General features: G+C 35.5%; 1 protein-coding gene across 1 annotated transcript; it reads right to left on the bottom strand.

Annotated features, from left to right (window-relative positions):
- Positions 1-376: 376 nt before the first annotated feature.
- Positions 377-8,147, bottom strand: GLCNAC1PUT2 (N-acetylglucosamine-1-phosphate uridylyltransferase 2). Its single transcript, XM_022045940.2, has 15 exons — positions 7,821-8,147; positions 7,340-7,394; positions 7,076-7,227; positions 5,553-5,592; positions 4,921-5,013; positions 4,729-4,844; positions 4,565-4,639; positions 4,262-4,301; positions 4,067-4,149; positions 3,892-3,969; positions 2,756-2,899; positions 2,356-2,423; positions 1,608-1,722; positions 1,333-1,489; positions 377-744 (listed from the first exon to the last, which is right to left on the bottom strand). The coding sequence occupies exons 1-15, from the start codon at positions 7,974-7,976 to the stop codon at positions 647-649; spliced, it is 1,470 nt and encodes a 489-aa protein (XP_021901632.1). The 5' UTR covers positions 7,977-8,147; the 3' UTR covers positions 377-646.
- Positions 8,148-14,940: the final 6,793 nt, after the last annotated feature.

Below are 14,940 nucleotides of genomic sequence, written 5' to 3'. Positions count from 1 at the left end.
TAATTAATTGAGCTAAGCATATGGACATGTGCTTGTACATAATAGGTGTTATGTCTACATACATACGAATGGTAAATATAATATCTTTAAAGAGATTAATATTAGATAAAGTGAATGTCATTTCATAATTCTTCCTAAAGAATTTGCTACGGCAAAAGGAGGTTTCTAAATACTTCTTTGCCAAACCAAAAGTACATAATGTTAGATAGGAGAATATGATTCCACTCACTAAAGAGAAAAAGCCAGGCCTATATCGATCTACGTGAATGTATACAATGTGATATTTTATAATGACATATAATTTTTTGTTTGGGAACAAAAAGTAATTAAAAAAAAAAAAAAAAAAACTTCTGATCAATCTAAATTTAAAATTAAATTCTCTAAACCAAACACCACTTTTATTATGGATAAATGTCAATTTATTTGCATGATACAGATAATGGCTGATAATTCTGCCCAAGAATAATAAATTGCACCCCATCAATATCCAAAAGAAAATAATCAATGCCCAATTTCACCCGCTTATTTATCTACCTCAATCAACTACGATCATATGAATGGACTATACATATATATGAATAAACGTCCCTATCAATTACATTGTTTTCAGCCAAAACAGAATAGCATATATCACAAAATTCAACTACTAGAATGTAATTTCACAAGGTGCATGAAATGTTCTTCCCCGGCATATGGCTTCCAGGTTCTCTCCAGCATATGAACACAGTGGAGACACCTCCACTCCTGGGTTCCAAAAAAAAAAAAAAAACAACAGTGCCCTAAATCATCACCTCATCTTGTTTAATAAGCCTTTCTCCAAGTTCAGTTTCTAAGAAGATGCCCTTTTTAATCTCTAAACTATAGAACATATTACAACCGAACAAATTAACAGTTTTTGTAGAATTCACTTACAAGTCAATACTTATAACAAATGAAAAATAATGAAAATTCTCTCTAAAATAATAAAAAATTGATCACATAAAATACACGGAATTCAATAAAATTTATATCATTTTCTTTTTGAAACTAAGTGTGTCTTTGTAAATAAATTCTATAAAATTTACAAATTTGATCTGAAATAGCTTTAGTGAGGTCTTTAATCTCTTAAGACACTTCTCTAACCACCAGAATAATTAAGATTTCTTGATATTTTTGTCAAAATATTCCACAGGAAAACATGTTGAAATAATTTTGTCTCCAGAAGTTATATTGTAATGAACCAAAAAAAAATGTAGGACCCAATCATTATTAACCATAATTTGACTGTTAACATAGGAATTTGTCCTTCAATTTATTATTTTCAATAGACACGCAAAGAGAGGACAAACTCACCAGTTGCATATAAGGGCACAGAATGTGTTAAGAAGCCACCTGCAGCAACTACCCAACGACTGTGAAGACGAAGAACGAGCAGGCGAGCACTGTCTGGAGTATCAAAATTTGATCCATTGGCATTTTTCACAGGTGCAAATTCCTCTTCACGTAATACCTGAATATTGGGAAAAATAATTGAAGTGTGAGATCGAGTCTATCTTCAATGTGCAAGAACAAAAATAAAAAAGAAATTTCTCAAAACAAAAGTGATAGCAAGGAATGAAAACAGGTACCTCAAAAAGGGCAGTTGAAGGAGCATATGGAAATGCATCAAATATGAACTGCTCCAATTTTAATCCCAAAGTATATCCATGGATGGAAGGGATTTTCTTCTCAGCAAGATGATAACTGGATCCAAAATGCATAACATGTTAATGTTGATGTTTAAATGTTTAAACATGTAGATAAAAATACACAGATATTAAGTCTGCACGATCCACTTACACAGCAGAAAGGTATTCAAAGTCTCAGGACTGTAAAGTCCAACATCTTTCATTGTGTACATGATTGTAAGGTGTTGAAATATGAAAGGAAATTACATTCTATAAATATGTCTAACCTATATTGCTTTTCCAAGGAATTTCAATAGTGGAAACAGAGATAATTTTTTGCTCTCCCTAAATCACTTACCTCTGAGACCTTAGGAATGTCGAATGGAACTAGCACTAGGTATGAGATATTAAATTACTATGTTTAGTTGATAAAAAATATAGGAAGGAATGCACTTGCAAACAAGCTTAAACAATTTGGTTTCACAGAACTGATTCTAACTTCCATAAAAATCTGTGATTACCTAAGAAAATTTGAAGTTAAGATATTTGAGAGACTTAAAATTTTAGTAAGCACATATTGTAGTGTTATGACAAAAGGTATTTTAGAAAGAAACATCTATATCACATGAAAAGTATGTTAAATTATGAAATAATATGAATTAATTTAACCAACTTAATCCTATGGGTGAATTTTGCAAACGTCACTAACATGCTATCTTTCTCCAAGCCATTGGCCACTTGGTTAAGGAAATCCAAGGTAAACATATGTAGGCACACCTGAAAAGCCAAAAAAATGAAGAGAGAAATAAGTTAAAGAGAAGTATTGATAAAACAAGAAATTAGCATACATTTTCACTACTGAAGCACATTATTTAACAGTAGAGATAAAAGTTGTAAATTATAGAATGAAATACTAATTTAAATATATAACTATGATCAAGTACATAAAGATCCACATAATTTCTGCACCATTTAAGTCCATAAGATTCTGCAGTACCATTACTTAATAAAAAGGTTAGATTATGTTCATCACAACAATCCAATATTTAAAGAACTAATTATCTCAAAAGCAAAGCAATCAGTATACAAGTAGGTACTAAAGATTTTACATTACTCCAACAAAAATGAAGTCGTCCTGTTTGCTGATTAATTGCAGAGGCCAGTGATTGATCCAACTCACTGTACTCAACCACTGTCAGAGGTCCACCTTTACCCCGCCTTACAAATACACCAACCTTTTCCTGGGGATATGCCTGTATCAAAGTTGCGCTAGGAATTAAATATGTTCCAGTAATGCCAGTAAGCAACAAAATTATTAAGCAGCGAAAAACAGATGCTATCACCGATCCTTCCCAGTAACATAAATATGGTTGCTGCATATTTTGCCCTCATTTGCTTCTTCTTTTTCTCCACAATGTAACTTACGTCCTCACCTACTTTACACCTCTTCTCCTTTTTTTTTTATTCTCTCCCAATTTTTTTTTTTTTTTTTATTATTGCCTTAGCTGAGACTTCCTTTTTTTTTTTTTGCTTCTTCAACTTGATGAGTTTATCTTCATCATTTCTAACACTATTTTGCCATACGTAATTAGAAAGCTCTCTTTAATTCTTTGAAATTGATTTGCACTGAGAAGAGAATGATTACCTAGCTTACTAATTAATTTATGGAAAAATAATGTAGAAATGATAATGATATATGATCAAGTGGAGAAAGAAAAAGAACAAAAAGTTTTGGGCTAGGAAAGAATTGAGAAGAAGAATTTGGAGAGAGAGAAGGGAAAAAAAGGCACAGAGAACGTGAGGAATCGTGATGAGAAAAGAAGGGTACAAGGACAAAATTATAATTTTTCCCTTCAACAAAAAAAAAAAAAAATGTTAAAGTTAACATATCTTTTCTGTTTGAAGCGTCAATCTGACGCAAGTTAAAATACCAGAAGCAATTTGATTCAATTATATTGGTAGACACCAATTTGATAAAGTAGGTACAAATACATAAGGGTTTTAGATAATACCCCTATTTTTTTCAGGCTTAAAGCTGTTTATTAGGACTTAATAAGCATTGTGCTTATTACATTACCAAGCACATAAATTTAAGCAAGGCGGTCAAAGCTGCTCGTAAAGATCAAATAAAGAAAACCAAACATCTTCTAAGAAAAGTTTAAGTAATCCTGATTGTTAAACTTTTTAGCACACACTAGTCTCCAAATGCAAACAACATTTTCTTAAGTACAAAATGGATAATTACCTTCCGGACAACTTTTGCAGCAGAAGCTACACCTCTGTCAATGAAATATCCCAAGAAAGTCGGATCAGCTACTCGAACCTGATTTCAATTTTTTAATTAATACATTTTAAATAAGATATTTGGAGGAAATATCAACCAACATGAAAAGAATTAAAACTAAAATATGAAAGCTCACAAGTGCATTGTCAACACCATAGCAATCTACATATTTGATTCCTTTCGTGGCCATATCCTCCAATAATCTTGATGATTTCAGAGCTGATTAAGAAATTACATGTCCCCACCAATTAACACCCAGCCGCAGATGGAAACAAGAACACTACTTAAAGCAGTGAAATTGGCAAGTTTGACTAGATTTTGGGAAAAGTACCTGTATATACTCCCCCATTTCCATCGGGAGCTTTAGCCACCTGTTTTGAAAAAATCAAACTAATGTTACCAACTTTTTAAGAAAATCAAATTTAGTACTTCAAAGGAAGCAAGTACCAACAAAAACAATCACATCAGGTTTTCTCCTAATGCTCTCTAAACCAGAACGAATCACTGCCTTGATATATTAGATTCCTCCATTAAACCCTAATAGTCAGAACATAAATGATTGGCTATCTCTGTGGCAAGCAGCAATTGACCAAAATATTTAGTCTGCATCAACTCATTTAGAGAAAGAACCTACTCTGAATGGAGTTTCCATGATAAATCTGCCATCCTTTGAAATGCAGGGTATTGTACCTTGCTGGAAGAAAGTTACCTGTACCATGGAAATACGCTTTAACAAGATAGAGAAAGCCAACAAAAGATTACTACAAGCAAAAGCAAAGAAATCTTAGAAGAACTCACTTGATCTGCTTCGAGACCAAAGAATTTATGACTCTCAAAAAATTTGCGTGTAGCTTCATCGGTGAATGGACTGGTCATTATATACCAATGTATTGTGACTGACGATGCAGCAGAACCTGCAGATGGCAAACTATGGGATGAAATACCAGATGAAGTGTGAACAACTTAAGCTGCAACTAGTATCAAGCTTACCCTCACTCATTGCCAGAGAAGCAAGCCTCTGAACACACAAAATTCGCTCAGCTTGGAGTTGAAAGAGCGACTTTCCCGATGGAAGTCCAATATCTATGACGAAACATGTACAGATAGCAGACTGTTTCAGCTAATAGTATGCAACTTCCAAAATCAATCTCTTTCCTAAAATTTATTCCACTAGAGTTTAGAAGTATAAAAAAAATTAGTCGTGTTGGACAAAATAAAAAAGAAATTAGTTGTTAGATTTCACAGTCAATTCATACACATTTCCAGATGATGGCACCATTCTTTGAGAAATAGCGTTAAAAGAAACTAAAAAATGTGGCATAACATTTCAAACCTAGGAGATGTGACAACAGAAAATGCATAAACTAGTCATGATCAAATATTTCAGGGATTGCTTAAATCTTCATCTGTGTATATGGACTCTTTTGAAGATATTAAGATGCTCATATAGACAAGAGAAGATTTTTAGATTTTCAAGTTAAGGAAGAGAGATCTTTATCTTAAAAGTTACCGGATAAGAAACTAGAAGAGTGTTTCATGTCACTCTAATACTTGTTAATTTTAGTTTATTCATTCTACCAGAACAAGAGGAAAAAGACCAAAGGCAAGTGGAGATCACTCACTGAAACATCCCTTTGGATCTGAACTTCCAAGCCTAGTTCCCTGCATTAATTTCAATAACAAAGCAAGATATGATAAATTAGTCAAACACATACCAAAAAGTAACATAAATTAGACACCCCCTTCATGGATAGACATTATTGTTGTTATATGACGCACAAAGAGTAGAAAAGTTTAAAGACTTGTACATGAATCAATGTAGTAACAACATAACCCATCTTAAAGTTAGCTTTGCCCTAACGAATCAAAACTAAGCAGTTTGCAGAAGTCTAAAATAATCCCTCAACAAACATAATCCTCTAACACCCAAAAAGAGAAGACCACAGGAGAAGAAAATTATGTAAGAAAAGACTTCTATGGTACAAAATATCTTTCAAGTATTGAAGAGCATAAGGATTTTGGTACCGTTAGTTTGGGCTAAACCTATCCAACTTTTTATTGTTTAGACCTGGAGCTAGTACTTTCACTACAGGATAACTTATGACTGTTTTTCAGTATAATAAGCAAAAATGAATTTGTTTGACATACTAGTTTCTTACATATTAATTAAGTTTAAGTTGTATTTGTTTGAATTCGAGTCAAAGTTAAGGAGAAGAAGAGTAGAGAAGCTGGATTCAACAAACCCTTAAATAAATGAGAGCAAAATTTTAGACTAGAAGACAGTCAATAGTAAGGATATGGGATGGAGCAGGATATATGCATTTTGGGCTTGTTTTGGGAAGGCAGAAGTTAGTCTACACAATATATACAAACAGAGAAGTAGGAAATGTTTGTGTGAGCAGCCAGTTGCATGTATGTAATAAGCTGGTAATTATGTGTGTGTGTATATATAATCATGCATTTTTTTTTCACTAAAATGTTCTTCACATGGATAAACATGACATATTTACATGGTTTGTCATCAAGAAGCATTCTCAAGTTCCACGCTTTTCCAATAATAAGGTTATAACAAATTAAAAAAAAAAAACAGGTTCAGTATTATGAAATTTGTTTTCTTTTTCCCAATTTCTAATTAAACATGATAGAAAACATCCTAATGATACGAAAAAGGTACAGAATCCAATAAAGATACTTTTCCCTATATAATTATCATTCTTAGATTAAAGTTGAGCCACTACTTTTCTATAATTAGGTGGACACGTTAATCAAGAAGTTGTCATTAATGAACAACCGATAAGCAACAAGATACCAACAAGAAAGAGAGACATTCTTGATGTAACAACCTACCGGAAGAAGGTGGAAAATAACCATATTATCCAGATACACCTTTATGGTGTTTGCCTATAAGTTATTAGTAAAGAGAAGTCTCTCATTAAACTGTATTATGTATATGCATCATTTTGGACTTGATTATTAAATAATCAAGTGTTCATAGAAGCTAGATAAAGAATCAACGAGAGTAAAAAAAAAAAAAATTAAAAACAACTAATACTAAATCAACACAATGTATGCTGCAAGAAAACATACCACTGAAAGTAGAAAATGCAATAATCATTATTGTAATTATAATAATAACAACTACTACCTGGCCACCGGATAGAAGCAACACAGCCAACTTTCCTTCATAGATAGCCTTCAGTCCCTTTTTCCACCATCTTTCTCTCTCCTCCATTGTTCTCTCTTCCACTGTGGACACGCTACTCTCTGGAACAGGTTCTATGGCCGCCACTGGTAGGGCTGAAAAACACCAATGAAAACACACTAATCAATAAAAGATGAATCCAAGTATGTATTAGTGATAACATATATATGCGTGCATACATATAGAGAGAGGGAGGGAGAGTGTAACCTTGAGATCTAAGTGAACATCGAATGATCCGATCTATTCTCAAAAGATCCAAAGTCTGAAACAAAACAAAATTGGTGTGAATCCCTCAATACCATATAATACAGAATTCTCTTAAGAAATCAACTATTTGACATCAAAATACAATTAAAAATCCTAGGCGAAATGAAAAAAGCTACAACTCCAATCCAATCAAACATGCAATAACCAAATTGAACTCCATCAAACGAGAATAATCACCGAAACACTTTGAAACAATTTAATAGAACCAAGTAGAATTCTCCTTTTGACTGCCGACAAAATGTGGAATTCCAATCAAAAGTGTCCAAGCGGTGAGAATAAAATGGGGATACAAATTACCGTTTATTCCAATACTGAAACACTACAAACAAGCAAGCTTTCAATTGGTTTAATCCAGAGTGAGAGATCTAAGGTAGCGTCAAAATGGAAATGGAAGCGCATGCAATAGAATGATTAATTTTACCTCCATGTCCTTGACGAGAAGGTCGCGCTCTTCGGGGGAGAGCTCATCCCAGAGAGAGAAAGTGTCTTCCTGGCCATAATCCTTGAGCCTCTCCAGCAAGGCCTGCGGTGGCGGTGGCGATGCTCCGTTTTCTCTGTCCATAGTTGGTTCCCTCATTTTCTGTTTCTGAACAGGAACGAAGAAGATGCAGTCTCTGATTCTACACTGTTTCTGCTCTAGATCTCGAGGTCTGGTTGATTTGGCTTAATAGCGGAAGATTGAGAGTGGGAGAGGAACAGTGGCGAGGAAGACAGGCATCAATCAGTGAGTAACAACCAGTTTGTATATAATGTCGAAAATGACATGGGATTAGGATCTGTAATTACTTATCATGCCACCACCGTTGAGCAATCTTTTCTTTAATCGCCAATTGGTTTTGGTTTTATTATTATTATTATTATTATTATTATTAAATTACAAAAATATTGATTACTTTTTGGGTAATACAAGAATATAACTCTAAAAAAATGAATTGTTTTATTCACATTTTAGAATTATCTTACAAAAATATAACATTTGTAAAAATTAATTTAAAAATTGTTACATTAAATAGTCTAAATTAAACTATATAAAATAATAAAATTATCAAAATATCATCAACTCCATCATGTAAATTGCCTATAAAGTTTTGAAAAGATGTTAGAATTTATCTTATCTTTTAAAGCAACACCTTTTCCTATTTTTTTATAAAAATAAATAAAAAACAATAGAGGCCCTACATATTACACATTCAAGGCCATAAAATCCCCACGAGATCTTCTTTAGTGATGTTGATGAGCTATGCAAATGGGCAACAATGGAAATGGAGGCCAGGAGATTCCGAGAAGGTATGGTTTACCAAAAAGTTCGCACAACAGTTCCTTTCTTTGTAGACATATTGAATCTGCTTCGTCAAGTTTCTATCCAGTCGAAGTTTTAATGTTTGGATCAAGTTGGAACTAGTATTGATACGAATATGCTCACTGCGAATCACTCTATTTAGGATTTAGACGACAAGCAAGTTGTCCATCTCAAGAATGATTTTGTGCACACCCAAGTTCCAAACCGTCTAGAGCACCTCAAAGCTCTGCCTACAAAATAGAATAAGTACCAATGTTTCAGTTGAAACCCCCCAACCAATGGTGATTAACATCCCAACCAAGGCCGCCAACACACGCCTGATTTTAGCTAACATAAAATGTCCCATCATTATTGATTTTAATTTAGTCCTGGTTAGGGGTAGACCAATTAATAAAAGTCTTTATTTTCTTATAAGGGTGACCATTGATAATAACAGCAGTAGAGGTGGCTTGGTAAGTGCAGTCAATCATCCGAAAGGTAGCTTATTTCATTTCGTATACACTTCAAGGGTCTCCACCCGATTGGTTCTTTTAGTTTCAAAGAGTCTAAAAAGTGATCCCAAACATGATATGCCAGTCACCAAAAGTTGGAAACCAGCTTAAGTGGTTACGCAGATTTTCAATGATCCAATCGTCGAAGCTAAAGGTGAAGAAGGTAGGCACTGCTGTGGGTGGAAGAAGTAGCATCTAGAGTTATTTCACATGATAGCAATCTCGTAGCACATGGTTGATGTCTTTGACCTCCTATCCGCGGACCTCACATCCTGACTCAATGGTCATGTGTCGTCTAGCCCGTTCACCATTAGTGAGGAGGCTGTTTCGTAGGACCAACCAGAGAAAGTGCTTGACACGCTGAGCACCAGGCCATTTTCATGCAAGGTCCCAACTCTCACCTACATCAAAAGATAAGATTTTTAGTAAGCATATTATAAGTAAATTTAATCAAAAAATTACTACTAGATGATAAGCCCCAGTGGGGCTCATCTAGTCCCATATCTCTATTTTACACTATTATAGCCGCCAACTGGAGAAGGATATAGGAAGCATGTTGCACAACAAACTCCAATCCCACTGTCCGTCTGAGATGATGAGGTCCTTAACACATTTGAATAGGAGAGGTTCCTCCACAGGTTGGAAGGTCAAAAGTTTAAGGGGCCCACAATCTTCTAACCAATTGTCCTTCCAGAAGTGCGCTTTAATGCCATCACTGATATGTTAACTAATCCCATTCCATAACTCTTCCTAAAGCCCATGAAGATGTCGCCAAAGGTGGAAACAACCTTTTAGTTATGTTGTATTCATGGGGTCATTATCATAATTATACTTATGTCTCAAAATATGTACCCAAAGTAGGTGAGGCTTAGTGATAATGGTAAAGTCCACTTTTATGAGAAAGACTCTATTAAGTTCTTTGAGCTAGAGGAGGCTCACTCAGCCATTGGAGCGACGACGCATGGTATCCCAATTAACTAGGCTCAGTTTCTTGATCTTGCTAGAGGAGCCCTATATAAAATTTCATAAAATGCCATCAATTTTGTCACACAAGGAGGTGGGGAGAGAAGTAGTCTACATTGTATAGGTAGGAACCGCCATCAGGACTGACTTTGCGAAGGTGAGGCGGCATGCTATAGAGAGCAGATTAGCCTTCCATCTTGAGAGTTTACTTCGCGCCTTATCAAGGATATATCTATATGTTACTTTCGTCACTTTGTTATGGAGGAGAGGTACACCCAAGTAGACACCCAGGTTGCTAAAAGCTTGGAAACCAAATGCATTGTTGATGTTGGCGGCCTTATTAGTCAGTACATTATGCGAGAAGAATATTCAAGTCTTAGTAGCACTTATTTTATGTCCTGAGCTCTCACATAAAGCATGAAGTCTCTTTGATCAGCTGTACTTGAGAGTCTGTGGTCCTGTAAAAAAGGATAAGGTCATCCACAAAGAAAAGATGTGAAAGCTTAGGGTTGTGTTTGCTCAAAGTAATTAGGTGCTGCTTATCATCATGGGTCAAGTTGGTAATATACTGGGATAATCTCTCCATACAAAAAATAAAAAGAGCACGAAACGGGATCGCCTTAGCGGATACCTCGGAAAGGGATGAACTCCTCAAAGACTTCCTCATTCCAAACAAGTTGCATTAAACAAGAGCTAATATAATGCATAATGAGGTGGATCAGGGGCTCCGGAAGCCCCACATTCCAGAAGATATCCTCAATGAAGTCCCACTTGAGTTTATCATATGCTTTTTCTATATCTACTTTAGTTGTCATCCAACTTTTTTTTCCTTTCTTCATCCTCATTGAATGGATGACTTCCTGGGCAAGAATAATGTTATCTGCTATGTTACATCCCTCCACAAAGTTTGTTTAAGTATTACTTATAAAGTTGGGCATAATGTCTTTAAGTCTGTTGGTCACAATTTTTGTGATGATTTTGAAGGAAATGTTAAGCAGACTTATCGGTTTAAAATCTTTGACATATGTTAGTCGAGCAACTTTGGGAGTCAACGTAATCAGCATTTTGGTAAGACCCTTCTCCAAGTCCATACTGTGGAAAGCCTTTAATGCCATGTCATAAATAGAATCTCTGACTACATCTCAATGTTGTTGGAAGAAAGCGACCAATAATCCAATAGCCCCGGGTACTTTAAGGGGCTTCACGGTAATTAAGATGATATGTATCTCATTGTGAGATTCCAGTTTATTTAAATTTCCAAGCATAATAGGTGTTAGAGACAGGAATCATCCTCTCACAGAGTATTTGTGAGGTAGTCGGTCATTTTTAATGTAGAGAACTTGGAAGAAACTCACACCATATTCCTTAGATCATTTTCATCCATAATCTAATTGCCCCTATTGTCTTAAAGTATTACTATTTTATTCCTCTATCTCTGTTCCATGGCATGGGCATAGAAGTATATTGTATTCCTATCGTTAAGAAAAATATAGTCATACCTAGCTTTTTACATCCAAAACATCTCTTTTTGTAACAAGATCTCTTCTAGTCCTTTACGGAGAGAGTGCTTAAGTGCAATGAGATGCTTAGATTGCGATCTCTCAAGGGCATTTGGGATCCCGACAATTCTAGTTAGGATGTTCTTTTTTCTTTTAAAAATATGCCCAAAGATAGTAGCATTCCATTCGCAAACACGGTGAGAAAAATCCTCGACCATGGTTTGGAAAGAGGACTATTTGTTCTAATACCTTTAGACCATATCAAGGAAGTCCAGATAGTGAGCTAGGCTACAAGGAATTTGAAGGGCAGGGGATTCCTCCTTTGAGTAGAGCATGTTATAGTCGTCACAATGAGCGGTCTGTGGTCTGATTGAAGTTTGGGTAGGTATTGCATAATCGTTTCGAGAAAGTGGATATATTATGCCTGCGTGCAGATAACTTTGTTTAGTTTTTTAAGTAAGATCCCTCTCTGCCATATAAAGTGCAGCCCCATATAATCAATCTATAAAATTGAGTTATCATGCATGAAGTTATTAAAAAAAGGATTATCAATGTTACATCCCCTCGCACCGCCACTTCTATTTGAGTATTCCAAGATAATGTTGAAATTGCCCACCAGCAACCAGGGGTCCGTGGCGGTCAGGTTTAGCTAAGATAATGCCTCTCACAAGTATTTGCGTCACTGCCATTAAGGGCTCCTGTAGGGCAGTGAAATATATACTAGGCTCCTTAAAATCCTGAATAATTTTAGTATGAATGAACCAGCAGGTATTACCCAAAACTTCTAAACAAATTGAATTGTTCCATATAAGCCATATTTCTCTAGAGAAACGATTGGCCTCTACTCTGTGGGAGTATTTAAAACCTAATTTTTCGATGAGCTTATCCATGCGTTTTTCCGCTATATGAGGTTCCAAAAAGGCCATCAGGCTTGGCATATATTACTTGATTAAGGCATGGAGTACACGTCTGAAAGGGGGGTTAGCCGTTCCTTAGTAGTTCCAAATAAAGAGCTTAAATCTATAAAGTAAAGAGAGAGGATGGGTAACCATAGAAAGCCGAGAGGTTCTCTATAGTATATGTTGGGAGTCCATGAGAAGGCTGCCTGAGCAACATTATCAATGACAATGTCCACTAGCAATGTTTCCTCTTCTTCTTCATTCTAAAACCGACCTTATACCCATTCATAAAGGTTTAGATAAATGTCCATGTTGTACTCGTGAGCACCTCGCGCCATTCTCTGGTCTTGAGTCTTGTTTTGAAAGATTTGTGCACTTTGATTCCCAAAATCCTCTTATCCAGCAGTTTTGATGCTTTGAAGAGCAATGTGGCCATCATTTTTTGTCATCTTAGCTCTCAGGCTTCCTTCAGCAGCTTGCCCTACTTCTTTGTTAATTGTTATCACTGAGTGCTTAATGGTGTCTACGGTTGTGTTGGCTTGTGTAATAAGCTCGTGAGGAAGGCTGAAGTTTGCTAGCTCATTAGCGGTGGCCCGTTTTGCGCTGGTTAGGGATTTCAGCCTTACCACATCAAGGCTCGTTGTCGGGTTTTGGGTCACTTTTATCGTTGAAGTTTTCAGCTGGCCCATTTTTGCAAGCCCATCAATATGGTTCGACTTGGTACAAACCATATCATATCATGCTTTCATTTCATCTTTTACTTATTCTTCGCGCGAAGCCATTCTTATCTCTATCTATTGAAGGTAATACGGATTTCTAACTACTATTGTGGAATGAAAATTTTATTTCATATCATTTTTAACATATTTGCAGCTTGCTAAACCACATCACATTTATGGCTTATCAAACAATGACACGTTCTATGACTACGGTCGTGCTAACCACATTGATCCTACATGTAAACTATAGTCACAGTTGTAATCGCTAAAGGTGACCCTACAATCATATCATGTCACGACTCTCGTTAGAGGGTATGTCCTCATCCACAAGGAGTGGTTATCTCATGTCTTTTCAGACCAGATAGGGGAGAAACAAAATTCCTCAGATATAAAAAGTCTCACAGATCATATTAATTAAAAGACCATGCATGTAAACATCAATATTCATTCCATATGTTTGTTAAAAAAATCATGTTCTCTGCATCATCATGCCATCATATTCATTATGTTTACTTAATTTACTTGTTAGAATGATGCAAATCATGCAATATCATGGAATGTTTACGTAAATATGTTTAAACCAAAGCAATAATTAAACATGTAACAAGCCATCTGATATTCATGCAATATTCTTTTTATTAAATTAGAAATACTCCTTAAAACATGCAAATAAATACCAAGTTTTCTTACCGAAAGCTAGAAGTCTTTCCTATGCTCCTCTTCCTTCTATTCTTTCCTTCTCTCTCTCTCTTGTTAGAATTACTTTGGTGAATGGAAGAAATGAAGATGAAGTGATGAAGGAGTGGTGGGGAGGGTACCTATTTATTAAAAAAAGTGACTGTTGGATTTTCGCCAAGTGGCACAAATCCGTGATGAGAGAGAGAGGAAAAAAAGTGACTGACGTGGCATGATGACAGATGGACGTGACTAACGAATAGCCGATAAGATGATGGCGATGCGCTAGCGGGATGAAGACTGAAGGCACACCGACTGAGGGACGATGCACTCCTCCCAAACGACGGCAGCACATCGGCCGAATGGCGGTGCACGCCCCCCAAGGGGCAGCGCGCATTACCAAAGCCTATCACACGCGCAAACTGTGCATTTTGTCCTGCGCGGATGGGACATACGCACAAGTGCATGTCTGTGCTAGTCATGTGCGCATGCGTGGGTGGGGAAAAATTTCCCGCGCCCTTTCCACAGAATTTCTCCCTCATTTTCCTTCTCTATTTTTCCTGAAAATTTTAAAATTGATGAAAATAAATAAAATTATTAAGTACATAAATAAATAAATAAATAATTAGTATGCAAAATTATAAATTTTAAATTTCAAACCTGATTTTATTTGAAAATTTAAAAACATAAATTTAAAGAGTTAATGACCTTAAGGCCCGAATAATTAAAGATTTTACACAACAATTAAGTGCAAAGATTCTACGGTGTTACATCCCCTGCCCCTTAAAAAATTTGATCCTCTTAATTTTTTATAAAAGAATTGAAAATTTCTCTCATATTTTTTTCTCCAGTTCTCATGTTGCCTTTTCTGGAGTGTGGTGTTGTCACTGCACCTTCACCATCGGTATCCTCTCGTTGTGCAAAATGTTATCGGTCCAATCAAGAATCACAGTTGAAAACTACTCATAAGTCATGTCTACTTGGACTTGCATTCT

The sequence above is a fragment of the Carica papaya genome, chromosome 2 (genome assembly GCF_054855325.1).
Source record: "Carica papaya isolate Zhongbai chromosome 2, ASM5485532v1, whole genome shotgun sequence".
Taxonomy (NCBI): domain Eukaryota; kingdom Viridiplantae; phylum Streptophyta; class Magnoliopsida; order Brassicales; family Caricaceae; genus Carica; species Carica papaya.
Note: the sequence above shows the minus strand (reverse complement) of the source record. Positions and strands in the feature narration are given on the sequence as shown.

Excerpts from the sequence above, each read along its gene's own strand:
- GLCNAC1PUT2 (XM_022045940.2), bottom strand. The coding sequence starts at position 7,976 with ATGAGGGAACCAACTATGGACAGAGAAAACGGAGCATCGCCACCGCCA. Across the intron at positions 2,424-2,755 it reads TTCATTTTTGTTGGAGTAAT|GTGTGCCTACATATGTTTAC; the intron begins GTAAAATCTTTA and ends TTGGCTTTTCAG. Across the intron at positions 745-1,332 it reads TGTGCCCTTATATGCAACTG|GAGTGGAGGTGTCTCCACTG; the intron begins GTGAGTTTGTCC and ends TTTGGAACCCAG.